The following is a 13,558-nucleotide window of genomic DNA, read 5'->3' on the forward strand; positions in this document are numbered from 1 at the left end:
CTTGCAGAGATCAACAGTCAATGTGATGTGGTCATACTGGAATTCTAGAATGCCTCTAATGCAGGATATGCATAGTACACAACATTTGGTACTCATTTGGAATGAGTTACCATCTTCATTCTTACAAGTTAGATGTATGAACTTTGTTTCATATAGTATTTGAAATAAAAGTATGATAGCACAATCTTCCTGTATCACTATGACTGAAGCCTGTTCTACTGAGGCACCCTGCTCTTCTCAGTTTCTATTACTCCCAGCCTGTGGCCTCCTGCTTGTGCTCCTATTCATGCAGCCTTGTGTACAGATCGCTGCCTTCTACAAGATCAGCACACTATTCTTCAGGAATACTCTGGGTCTGATTCAGAGTAACACTCAACTCGGCTCACCAGGCGTACTTACACATCCCTGTCAGGGTAGAACGGAAGTCAGCCAGATCTCCACTTGAGGCTAAATGGGTGTATCTGGGTGGCAGCAGGGCATTCACACTTACAGAGGTATCCTCATACGGGAAGCAGTCTGGAAGCAGACGGATGAAATCCCGACAGCTGGCTTCCCGACTGTCTAATCCCGGCAAGGTACAAATAAAATTCCGCTGCCTGTCATTAGACCTACGCTGGGAGCCCAACACCCGGCTTACCGATCACAAGTAAGCCGGGCGCGGACAGCCGCGCAGGGGGGGGGAGGAATTAGGTTAGGGGCTCCCGGGGGGAACTTATGGTTAGGCTCCAGGGAAGGCGAGGTTAGGGTTAGGCACTTAGAGGGGGGCTAGGGTTAGGCACTTGGGGGGGAGGGTTAGGGTTAGGCACCCCTAAAGGAGGGTTAGGGTTAGGGGGTAAAAATAGGTTAGTTAATATTTACCTTTGTAGCTTCGTATCTGCTGGGCTTCCGCTGTCGGGATTAGAATCATACTGTTTCCCCTCATACAGCTTGTCTCAATTACCATAATCTCTTTTGTGGATATTTTAAAATAATAAGACTTCTGTTGCAAGTTATTCTGGGCCTGATTCAAAGATGTTTACTAATGCCGCCACAGCTGCAAATATGTACGTAGCAGCAGTGCAAAAATATACAAATGTCGCAGCCGCCAGAATTTGCATAGAGACGCCCACCAGCGGCTTCGCAAATCCAAGCGACTGTCTACAAAGACGCAGCATCAGTCGCAGATCAGTCGATTATCGGACTTTTGAGTAAACCTATGGTCGTGCGGAATGGCCACAGGTAGCTGTGACGCTGGAGCCATTTTGACTGCGTGCATGGTCGCAGTTGCAGACAATGGTTGCGACGACATGCCTGTGTTTGAGTTGCCACCTCCCTAAAATAGATGTGTAGAAATAATATTTCAACCATACTTGATTGATGGTGATTTTAGGGCTAACTCTGAATAAAACCATAATTGCCTACTCTCCCGGAACCCCACGATTTTTCGGCTAACCCCCCGCACCCCCGGTAGAGGAGGCACATCCTAGTGAAGTGGGTAAATGGGGAGAATTTTCCCAGGGATCGGCAGTCCACGAGAAGGGGTGGAGCCTAATGATGTGATTCTATGAGAATCGTGTCATTTGGCCCACCCCCTATTTAAATATGTAGTATTTGCGGCATTTTACCACATGGGGCATGGCCTAATGAGACAGACAGTCTGCCCTCCTCCCTCATTGTCAGTCAGCTGAATCTCCTCTATGGACTTCTTCTGGAGAGAACAATAAGACAGTAGGCAAGTATGAATAAAACACAGCAAGCAACTTTGCCCCTTGGCAATACCATGTTGCACTGCAGGTGGGGCAGATTTAAAAGGAGCAAGATATTTAGATTTGGATGGGGTGTGTCCAAACTCAAATCTAAATTGCAGTGTAAAATCAAGCTGTCCAACATTTGTAGGTTACATGCAACAGCAGCCTGTATTTATCCTGCATGAACAAATGATAAATAAAATAAAAGTATTTGCACCCCTTGCTTTAAAACATGGTTTGTTCCAGATACAAAGTTAAGCTGCCCATCCACTAGGCGATTAAAACTAGCGATTGAGCGATAACGACTGTCGTCATCGCTCCATCGCTTGGTAATCGCCCGCAAATCGGGCAGTAAAATGTTAAAAACAACCAGCGATGCGCGCGCCCACTGGACGTTTTCAACATCAATCATCGGGGTTGATTGATCTGCATGCACTGAACGTCTGAACTTTCAGTGTGTGCACCTCACCCCATGGGAGACGACAGCGTCGTAATCGTGCCATCGTCCTCGCATCTAGTAGTGGATGGGCAGCATTACTTCATTTTCTGATTTGCTGCCAACTCAAAATTTGGCCTTTTGTGTCCACTTTTATGGAGAAATATAATGTTGGATGCCATTATCTCCAAATCATGAAAGTTATTTTGGAATTGATCTGAATAGACCTAAAGTCACTTGTCTTTCAATGTGTTCACCGTTGTGCAAGACCAATAGTTCACATTGTTACATAAATCACACCCACTGGAAGCAGCCAATCAGTGTTCAGCAAAGATGAGGGAATAAAAAAACTCTATCTGTATCTGCTGTGTCTTCTGAGAAGCAAAATGTCCGGGAGCTTTCTGCTACTAACGGTGCCCATCCACTAGACGACAAGCAAAAGACTGCACTATTACGACATTGCAATCGTGCAGTCGTTTGTCTGTCTGTGATGTGCCTACACTGAACGAGCAGTCATTCAGTGTAGGCACATCAATCATCTGCAAACATGTTGAACCTGACAATATCGTCAGGTTGTACAGAATATTTGTACGATGATAGATGTCTAAACGAGCAGAGGGAGCGCGCATTGCTGGTCGTTTTAGATATTTTTTAAACAATCTGCAAATGATTTTCAAGCTATTATTGAACGATTATCGAATGATCACGATATCGTCACCGTTCAATCGCTCAATTTATACGTCTAGTGGATTTGTGCCTTAATACTAATTAACCAACAACAAGGCTGCTTCTACAACAATGCAATGCACCATAGTAAAAGGTTCATTTTAATATAATTAACTTGTCACTGGCAGAAGAGGGAAAGAAAAGCAAAGCAGAAATTCATAACTTAAAGCGACATTGGCTAATGTTCATTATCATAATATTCAAATTGCTAACCGGTTATTAGCAGTGAATATTAAGCATGTAGCACACTTAAGAAACTTGTTACTTCATTATGGGCTCATGAGAAGCATGAAATAAATGTTAATCTCCTTATTCAGTGAATGACTGAAATGTGTTATCTGCAAGCAACTGTTGTGGCTGTTTTCCGTTAAAAAGTGCACATATTTAGCAGCTGCTACAGCGTATAGCTGACACCGCTAAGTGTAAATGTATACAGGGAAGGGCACTTTTAAACAATTAACATTGCTCTAAGTTTGTATACTTATAAGCAGTTACTCTCAGCCTGAGGGAATTGACATTGATTTCACTTAACGCTGTCATGTATATTTAGAGAGGAGGTAGCCATTTTGTGGGCTGATACAATGGTCAGGAGAATGCTGCCTATAAATTTGCACTAGTGCCTAATGCCTCAGCAATGAATTAATACATTGAATATTATCTGAAAGGCGTTAAATGTAGAGAAACCATTGCAGGTTCTAAATACTTCCAGTATTCTTTCTGTGTTGAATAACCTACAGATGTATCCACATACATCTTACTTCCTTGTGCGTTAAACAACCCTTCTAGTTGCGCAATGCAGAGGCATGACTCGGTAACGCAGAGCGTATTTTGCAACTTTTTACCTTCAAATGCATATTATTCGCAAAGTGATGGATGCACAAGCAGCTCCTGCTGATTAAAATGATATATGGCATGCCTATATTCTGTGTGCCACCGCGGGTGTATCTGCATGTGAAATGCTACATTACAGGGTCACAGCCACTGTCCCTGTAACATAGCATTGAGCATGCAGACACACCGGCAGTAGCACACAGAATATAGGCATGCCATATATCATTTTAATCAGCAGGAGCTGCTTGTGCATCCTATTTGGATCATTTTGTGAACAAGACGCATTGGAAGGTAAAACGTTTCATGAAAAGAAGCTCTGCGTTACCAAGTCGCACGGCGCTCACGTGTTATATTTGTAGCGCACGGTGGTAAGATGTATGTGGACACATCTGTACATAGCAGAGGCTGTACAGTCACTGCAGGACTGGCTACAACGATAGGAAATCTCATGTGGCATGTCAATAAGACTCTTTACCTTACTTATGGCAACCAATCCGTTTTTAGCTAACATTTATCTAGCTACAGTCTATAAAATGATAGGTAGAAGCTGACTGGTTGCTATGGGCAATTTCTCCACTTCTTCACTATTTCCCCCTTTATCCCTTTCAGAGAACCTTACTCATCCTCATTTACTCCTCCTCCCTTACATATGATGCCCCCCAAAATCTGTTAGTGGATCTGTTGCCTATTTGGAAATGGTATCATTGTTACCCTTCTCCCCCTTTTTTTCCCTACATTTTACATTTTATATTCACTGAAGATAATACATGATTGGTTGTGGATAATGTTGTGATGCTGTTATGGGTGATTATTATTGAGTGTCTGTGTTACCATAATGAGATGGAATGTGAGGAGTAAGTGCAGAATCTGCTAAGCAGCACATCGCGTCTCTCATCGGGTACATACCGCAGTTGGTTACCGGAGTATGTACTTAGAAATGCGATTTACATGGCAAAGGACAGCTCTCCCGATAAGAGCTGCCCTTGCGATGCCCCCAGATAGAGGGACTTCCAGGCTCTGGCATCCTTCTGCGCATGCACGCATCCAATTATATTCATCTCAGGAGAGACGTCTTTCCATCGCATTACAGTGCTTAGTACATCTGAGAAATGCTTCGGGGGTTTTACTGCATTTTTCACTTTAGTACATCCCGTCCTATGTATGGGAAATAACAGAAGAAGTGTTTAGAGACACATTCAGATGTGTGTTATGCTGAAACTCTCTGACACAGGGGAGAGGGGTCAGAGTTCATACCAACTGTCTTTACATGCCAACGTGATAACATATTTTTTGTCACTCTTCAGCTTTATATATATGCTGGAAAATATGCAAATGTCGCAGCCGCAGGAGTTTCTACTGAGACGCCAACTAGTGCCGTCTGAAATCTGCCGTATACGTATAAAGACGCACCATCGATCCTCTGAGCAAGCACTATACTCACTCAGAATGTCCGTCACAACTATGCCGCCGGATCTTTTAGCACTGCCCCCAAAATAGTCTCTACAAGCCTGCATTTGCCTCGCAACTCCCCATAACCTCCCACAAATGCAAATTACACTGCGTCAAATTCCTCACTACAACTACTGTCGGTAACCTAATTTGGCGCATACGCAGGGCGACTCATACGCATGTGCAGTATAAAAAGAATTGTTACAAATCCGCAAACTTTGGCTTTGCGTGCACCTCTGAATCAGGCCCATAGTGCCAGCATATACCGTTGCACTTTACAATTGGAAAATATGCGTCTTTCTTGTGGTCAGCGCGGGACGTATTTTGTGCAAACACAGCCTAACTGTACTTTGGCTGCATTTTCACCGATTCCAACCTTAAACAGAGCAAGGAGTCATGAACGCAAAATGAGTCTCTGCATGGGGATGGATGCGCATTTGTTTTTTGCATGCATAGTTAAAAAGCATAATTTGAAAAAAAATCACAAATTCCATCCAAATCTACAGTACATGTGCCCACTGTGTCTGGTAACAAACAACGTGCACAGCAACGTAAGAGAGCAACACAAAAATATGACTACATGAATAGCTAATTACCTTTCTGTTTTCTTGATGAGGACAACTCGGAACATCTCCTCTTGGGGAATCCTCTCGCTCCCCTCACTGGACTGCACAAATGGGTGTATTGCTGCCACTGTGAAGCCCTGCTGATACAGCTCCTGTAGCTTGTCGGGGAGGTCACGCAGAGAGGCAATTCGGACAGCAGGTAAACTTGGTGCTTGAGCTATAAAATAAAATACCAGTTAGAATTTAATTATAATTAATTATTATTGACACTCCCCTTATTTAAATATGTTGGTCAAATTGCACACCATTGTTAACTTTTCAATATGAACCAAAACAGTGTTGCAAACATTAGGCAGTAAAGTGTTGAGCCATTGTAAAGTTAACTTGTATAATTATGTACAGTAGATGTGTCCTTATAGACTGTTGCTGCAGCCGCACCAAACAGCCCTCCTCGACGCACCAGGCCTCGTTCAACATGGCTGGCGCAGGACATCTTATTACCTGAAAATGTGTCTATGTCGCAAACAGATGCAGAAAACCGCTTTACGAGACTGCACTGATTCATTTGATATACAACACTTGTATATCTGTGTGTGACTGAGTATGAATCTGTATACAAAGTGCTACGCAACTTTTTTCCACGTCAAGTTCCATTGTGCTTCATATACAGATTCAGTCTCAGTCAACATGGCGTATTGAGGCTAGGGGGTATATTTACCAAAGTGCTAGTTTTTAGAAGTGGAGATGTTGTCCATAGCAACCAATCAGATTCTACTTAACATTTATCTAGCACCTTCTAGAAGATAATAGCTAGAATCTGATTGGTTGATATGGGCAACATCTCCACTTCTAAAATCCCACACTTTAGTAAATATATGAAGACACATCTCCATATATAAAAAGAAAACATGTTTACCACTGCACATGAAATTGTTTTCGTTGTTCATATGCAATTATGGGCTCATGCTCACCTATCAGCTGTTACTGTGCTTTTTAGTTGCTAAATCACACCTGAACAGCACATACAAAATACTTAAGATTTATAAACACGTCACAACCTTTTTCGTAATTTACATTACAGTGCTTGATAAAAAAACGCATGAAAAGCACATTGAAAACGCTTTAAAAACACATCACTAAAACATATTAGTTTCATGTGCTTTTCATGTGAAAAAGGTTGCAAGAATGTATGGCTACAATATGCAACAAAATGTGCCTTTGCCTTAAACATACTGTTGCAAGAACAAAGCATGACATATTTTTATTGACTAAACAAAGTATCATATCAGAAACCATCTGTTCATACATCCAAATTAGAAAGTGGGACAATGAGATCTCCACTGACTCTTTAAATGGAAATGATCTGTGCTTCTAGAGACTTAGTTGAACCCCCTGAGAATTGCTGTATCCATCCAGAAATATTATTTTAAAGCATCATATTCTCCAATGAATCACTCACCCTACTTTGCTGTTTCCAAGCATGACCAAAGGTTCATGTCCCACTTACACATCCTCTTTGTTTTCTTAGATTTGCTCATAGCTCTGTTTAACATTGTATATAGAAAAATCTTTTCCTTTTTCCCTAACGATTACATTTTCAGCTGTCTCAGCCACTTTTACCATTCATACATAGACTGCACTGGTGGTAACTGTCCCCAAAATTTCATTTTTCTAGTACAATTCCAAATATAAAAACAATTGTGTGATTTCTTGCTCAGTGTTACAGTATGTTTTTCCTCTACATCAATTTCATAAAGGACCCCAAACGTTTCATGTACTAAGCGAACGCGGGAGAGAAACATGTAATTTACTGACATATATACAGGGTTGGACTGGCCCACAGGGGTACAGGGGAAATCCCCGGTGGGCCCCACTGCCTGGGGGCCCACCCCCTCCTCTAGGTGTCATGTTCCACACTGTGCACTGAATTGTACATTGTTACTGTATTAGATGGTCAGTTACCTTGTGGAGCAGGAACATGGATGAACATCAGTTATTGCTTATTGCTTCTATAGAAACTACACCAAGATTTGCCCGATAGTTGGCCAAGCCACTGTGGTGGCTGGCCACACCCCCTCTGGTGGATGACCACACCCTTTAAGCATGGGCCCCTATCACTGCATTCCCCTGGTGGGCCCTTTATGCCTCAGTCCGACACTGCATATATACATCATTGCACTGTATACATTTATCATTCTAACAACTGTATCAACCAGATCAGGGACAGTTTGAGAGCAGGAATTACTGGTACTGTAGGTCTCCTGGTAGTAAATAGATGATGTCCTTACTTGTACTGTAAAATAAATCCCTCGCCCACAATACTAGCATTGTCTCAGATGGATAGTATAGACCTCTGTACATTCTGATAAAATGTTGGTGGGAATATGTTCTACAAATGGAATCATTAAGTCCCACATGCCTCAGTGAACACTAAGGGGTTCATTTACCAAGTGTCTCGTTTCTGTTCGTGTTTATGCCCAATATTTAAAAGGGCGGGATGTAGTTACTATCCCGGCGGTCAGGATGTCGGCGATCAGAATACCGGTGCTGGAATCCTGACAGAAGTCAGAATCTAGGTGCTAGAATCCTGAACGCCATCTTCCTGAAGGTAAGTATTAGGGTTAGGTTTAGGGTTAGGCCATTATTATTATTATTATTATTATCCTTTATTTATATGGCGCCACAAGTGTTCCGCAGCGCCTTACATAGTACATAGAACTAATAAGTGAACAAGAAACAAGTAACTTACAGTACATTACAGTGCAGGACAGGGACACAACTTATATACATTGCTGAAATAGTGATTAAAGCACTCACAATAAGCTGCCGGGAGTTGGCGGTCCCGTGTTAGGTGCCCTAATGGGGAGTAGAGAGTAGAAGAAAATGTAAAGAGAAGCACATGAGGGAAGAGGTCCCTGCTCATGAGAGCTTACATTCTAAGGCCATAGGGAGAGTGTTAGGCTGTGTGGGGAGGGGGGGAAGAGGAGTTAAGCCGTGTGGGGTGGAAGGTAAGGGTTAGGCTGCAGGAGGAGAGGGATAGGGTTAGAGGGATAGGCTGTGGGAAAGGTGGGTTCGGCGTTAGGACACTTACCTTAGTGGGTCAGGGTTCTAACTGTCGGCAATGTTTTTACTAGCAAGACACAGCTAGTTAACTATCGGGAACAAACATGAACAGAAGTGTTGTGTTGTAAACTTCATAAATAAACCCCTAATGGGCCGATGCAGCATTGAAGGCAAGTTGGTCACAATTGCACCCACACTGCGTACATGGAACAAAATGCTTTTCACTACTCTGTAGCTGGACTGCCCTTATCTGTATTACTTTCATAGTCATTATTATTATTAGTGTGCAAGCCTGTCTCTGGTGCAGATGATTCATCTGAGAGAATTATTGACAGATATACAATACACAAAGCATTCTAGCTAGTGCTTTACAATACAGAGAGCATCCAAATGATTACCATACCATGCAAAGACCATTTTTGTGACAATCCAATATTTAAAAAAATATGAGATATGGTAAGAACTTACCTTTGTTATCTCTATTTCTACGAAGTCCATAGGGTTCCACAGGATACCTTGGGGTATAGGTGTGACGTCAGTCATCGGGCACCATAGAGTTAAGCTTTCAGCCTCCCAGGATGCACTAGGGTCCCCCTCCTATACCCCGCCCCCGAGCCAAGGCATCTCAGTTTTGTACCAAGCCATAGGCCGGAGGAGGAGAAGGAAGAGAGAGAAAAAAGATCTGGATACACACAAGAATCACATTCTCACCAAAGGGAGACGGAAAAACCGGTGACCAGAGTAAAGCCCATCTGCAGCACAGGTGCGACAGGGCGGGAGTCCTGTGGAACCCTATGGACTTCGTAGAAATAGTGATAACAAAGGTAAGTTCTTACCATATCTCATATTTTCTACTTCAGGGTCCATAGGGTATCCACAGGATACCTTGGGGATGTCTCAAAGCAGTATCCTTTAAGGGTGGGGACGCTCCTGTGCTGAAAGGAGAATCCGCTGCCCGAAGGAAGCATCCTGAGAGGCGAAGGTGTCAAACCTGTAATACCTCACGAAGGTATGGACAGAGGACCACGTAGCAGCCTTGCAGATCTGGACTGCAGAGGCACCACGTCGAGCTGCCCACGAAGGACCCACAGACCTAGTGGAATGAGCCTTCAAAGAAGTAGGAACCGGCAGACCTTCATGAAGATAAGCTTCAGAAATAGCCATACAGATCCAGGCTGCCAAAGTTTGCTTTGAAGCAGGCCAACCCTTTTTACGGAAGCCATAGAGGACAAACAAGGCGTCCGACTTCCTAAACGAAGAAGTGCAGTCAACATAAGTCCTTAAGGCCCGCACAACATCCAAAGTGGCCTCACTCACTGAAAGGCCAGGTGAGTTAAAGGCCGGAACAACTATTTCCTCGTTAACATGAAACTGGGAAACAATTTTGGGAAGAAATTCAGGCCGAGTGCGGAGCACTGCCCTGTTCCCATGAAAAATCAAGAAAGGGGGTCTACAAGAAAGAGCCCCTAAATCAGAAACACGTCTGGCCGAAGCAATGGCCAGAAGGAAAACAGTCTTAGCTGTCAGCCATTTAAGATCCACTGAGCCCAGTGGTTCAAACGGCGGTCCTTGGAGAGCCCTCAGGACCACAGCCAAATCCCAAGGCGCCACAGGTGGAACAAAGGGCGGCTGAATGCGTAGAACACCTTGCATAAAGGTGCGCACATCGGGGATTGTAGCAATCCTACGGTGAAACCAGACAGGGCCGAAACCTGTACCTTCAAAGAAGCAAGGCGAAGCCCATGGTCTAGTCCCGCTTGTAGGAAGGCGAGTATCCCGCGGTGCATAACCTCTCGGTCGACACCACTGGAAGAACGTATGCCACACGCGATGGTATATTCTCGCGGAAGACGGTTTCCGAGCTCGTAACATGGTACGCACCACAGAGCTGGAAAACCCCCTGGACCTCAACATGGCTGTCTCAACAGCCACGCCGTCAAAGACAGCCGAGTCAGGTCCGGGTGAAGACAAGAACCCTGCGACAGAAGGTCCGGTCATAGCGGCAACCGCAGAGGACTGTCCACGGACAGACCCTGAAGGTCTGAGAACCAGTGCCGTCTGGGCCACACGGGAGCTATCAACAGGAGCGTCCCTCCTTCCTGTTTGAATTTCCGGATTACCCGTGGAAGAAGGGAAACCGGAGGACACAGGTAAGCGAACCGGAACGTCCACCGGACGGACAGAGCATCCACCAGAGACGCCTCTTCGTCTCTTGTGCGAGACCCGTACACCGGCAACTTGTTGTTGTGCCGGGACGCCATGAGGAAGATCTCTGGAAGACCCCACTTGTCCACCAGCAGTTGAAAAACTTCCGGGTGCAGGGACCATTCCCCCGGATGAACGTCCTGGCGACTGAGAAAGTCTGCCTCCCAATTTAGCACTCCCGGGATGAAGACAGCTGATATGGCCGGAAGATTGCGCTCCGCCCATACCAGGATCCGAGACACCTCTACGAGAGCCGCCCGACTTCGGGTTCCTCCTTGCCGGTTTATGTAGGCCACGGTGCTAGCGTTGTCCGACTGGACCTGCACTGGGCGACCCTGGAGAACCTGATGTGCCTGCTGGAGGGCATTGAAGACCGCACAGAGTTCCAAGATATTTATTGGAAGCTCCGCTTCTGTCGGAGTCCACCTGCCCTGGAACAAGTGTGGACCCGAAACTGCTCCCCAGCCCTGAAGACTGGCGTCCGTTGTCAACAGGACCCAATTTGGTACCCAGAACAGACGTCCCTTGCTGAGATGGGTCGTCTGTAACCACCAGGCAAGGGACAGGAGAACCTCTGGGGTGAGCACCATCGTCTGGGACTTTAGAGACTGAGGCAGCCCGTTCCACTTGGACAGGATCAGGTGCTGCAGAGGTCTGGAGTGAAACTGGGCATATTCCACCATGTCGAACACCGACACCATGGAGCCCAGTAACCTCATCGCCGAGTGTAGACACACCCGGCGGCTGTGCAGACAACTGTGCACCCTCGACTGTAAAGCAGAGATCTTTTCCCCCGTCACAAAGATCCTTTGCTGTCCCGAGTCCAATAAGGCTCCGAGGTGCAGAATCCACCGAGACGGGATTAGAGTGGACTTCTGCCAGTTTATTAACCAGCCGTGCCGTTGCAGTAGCGCAATGGTCAGGTCCAAGTCGCGCAGAAGGAGCTCCGGAGATCCTGCCACTAATAAAAGGTCGTCCAAGTACGGCAACATGCGGACTCCCTGCAGCCGCAGAGAAGCCGCCATGACCGCCATCACCTTGGTGAACACACACGGTGCTGTCGCCAGGCCAAAAGGCAACGCCCGAAACTGAAAGTGGTCGCTGCGGATTGCAAACCTGAGGAACTGTTGATGGCGCAAAAGAATAGGGACATGCAGGTAAGCGTCCTGTATGTCCAATGACACCATGTAGTCCCCAGGTTCCAGCGCCAGAATGATGTACCGTAGGGTCTCCATCCGAAACTTCGGCACCCGCAAAGACTTGTTGAGAGCTTTGAGGTTGAGAATCGGACGATACGACCCATTGGGTTTCTGCACCAAAAAGAGATTGGAATAGAAACCCTGGCCCCTCTGGGAGAATGGAACAGGCACTATAACTCCAGCCTGGAGCATAGTGTGCAAGACCTTCCGCAGCTCCGTGGCCTTGTTCCAGTCTGATGGCAGACCCGTGGTGAAAAATCGTGCCGGGAGTCTGTGCCAGAAAGAGAGGGCGTACCCGTGGGAGACCACCTCGAGAACCCAAGTATCTGTCGTGGTGACCGACCAACACTGAGCGAATTGCAGCAGGCGGCCTCCCACTTTGGGATCCCCCAAAGGGAGGCCCGGACCATCAGGCCGCAGGCTTGTCATCTGGCTTAGGGGCCGGACGTCTGGTACTCCATGCCTGCTTCCAGGGCTTGGCTGATTTCTTGGGACCAGCCTGTCGGGGAAAAGACTGTGGTTTGGGCTTGCCCTGGGCCCTATAAGACCGAAATGATGATGGTCCTGAACCAGAACGAACAGCGGCCGACGGGAGAAATGCCGATTTGGCTGCCGCCAGCGTGGCCACAATCTTGTCCAGATCTGGACCGAAGAGAACTTCTCCGTTAAAGGGCTACGCCTCCAAACCCTTTTTGGAATCAGCATCCGCCTTCCAGGATCGCAACCACAAGGTGCGACGAGCAGCCACCGCTGCTGAAGAAATTCGAGACACCAGGGTACTAATGTCTAAGGCCGCCTCGTTGATATAAGTGGCCGAATCACGGAGATTACCAATGAACTCCGCCTGATCGGCTGGACAGTCGGAATCAAAAGACGCCTCCAATGAATCCGCCCAGCGCTCCATCGCTCTGGCAACCCAGCAAATGGCCATAGCCGGCCGCGCTGCCCCCCCCCCCGCAAGGGAATAAGCGGACTTCAGGCAGATCTCCACCTTGCAGTCCGTAGCATCCTTAAGGGAGGACATGGATGGCATCGGCAATGTGGCACTACGGACAAGACGTGTCACATGAGAATCCACTTGTGGAGGGGATTCTCACTTAGCAAAATAATTATCCGTGAACGGATAAGCCACCGCCAGGCGCCTCTGCGGCTGGTATCGCTTGCCAGGCTGTTTCCACGCCTCCTCTAAATGGTCCACCAACTGACCGTAAAGAGGAAAGACTGTGGCGTCACCCTTCACATTCTTAAAAAAGGCATACTTGGATTTAGCCGCTGGGGGAACTTCGTCCTCAATCACCAAGGCTGTGCGGACTGCCCGAATAAGTCCAGGAATATACATCTTGGACCTAGCGTCAG

The 13,558-nt window shown here is 46.3% G+C and overlaps 1 protein-coding gene across 1 annotated transcript in view; it reads right to left on the reverse strand.

The window, feature by feature from the left end:
* Nucleotides 1-13,558, reverse strand: part of RFTN1 (raftlin, lipid raft linker 1) — a 366,504-nt gene that overhangs the window by 200,142 nt on the left and 152,804 nt on the right. Inside the window, exon 3 of the mRNA XM_088463278.1 lies at nt 5,766-5,952. Within this exon, the coding sequence (XP_088319404.1) occupies nt 5,766-5,952 (187 nt within the window). The remainder of the gene's footprint in view (nt 1-5,765; nt 5,953-13,558) is intronic.

Source organism: Taudactylus pleione, unplaced genomic scaffold (genome assembly GCF_031769625.1).
Source record: "Taudactylus pleione unplaced genomic scaffold, aTauple2 ptg000053l, whole genome shotgun sequence".
Lineage (NCBI taxonomy): Eukaryota > Metazoa > Chordata > Amphibia > Anura > Myobatrachidae > Taudactylus > Taudactylus pleione.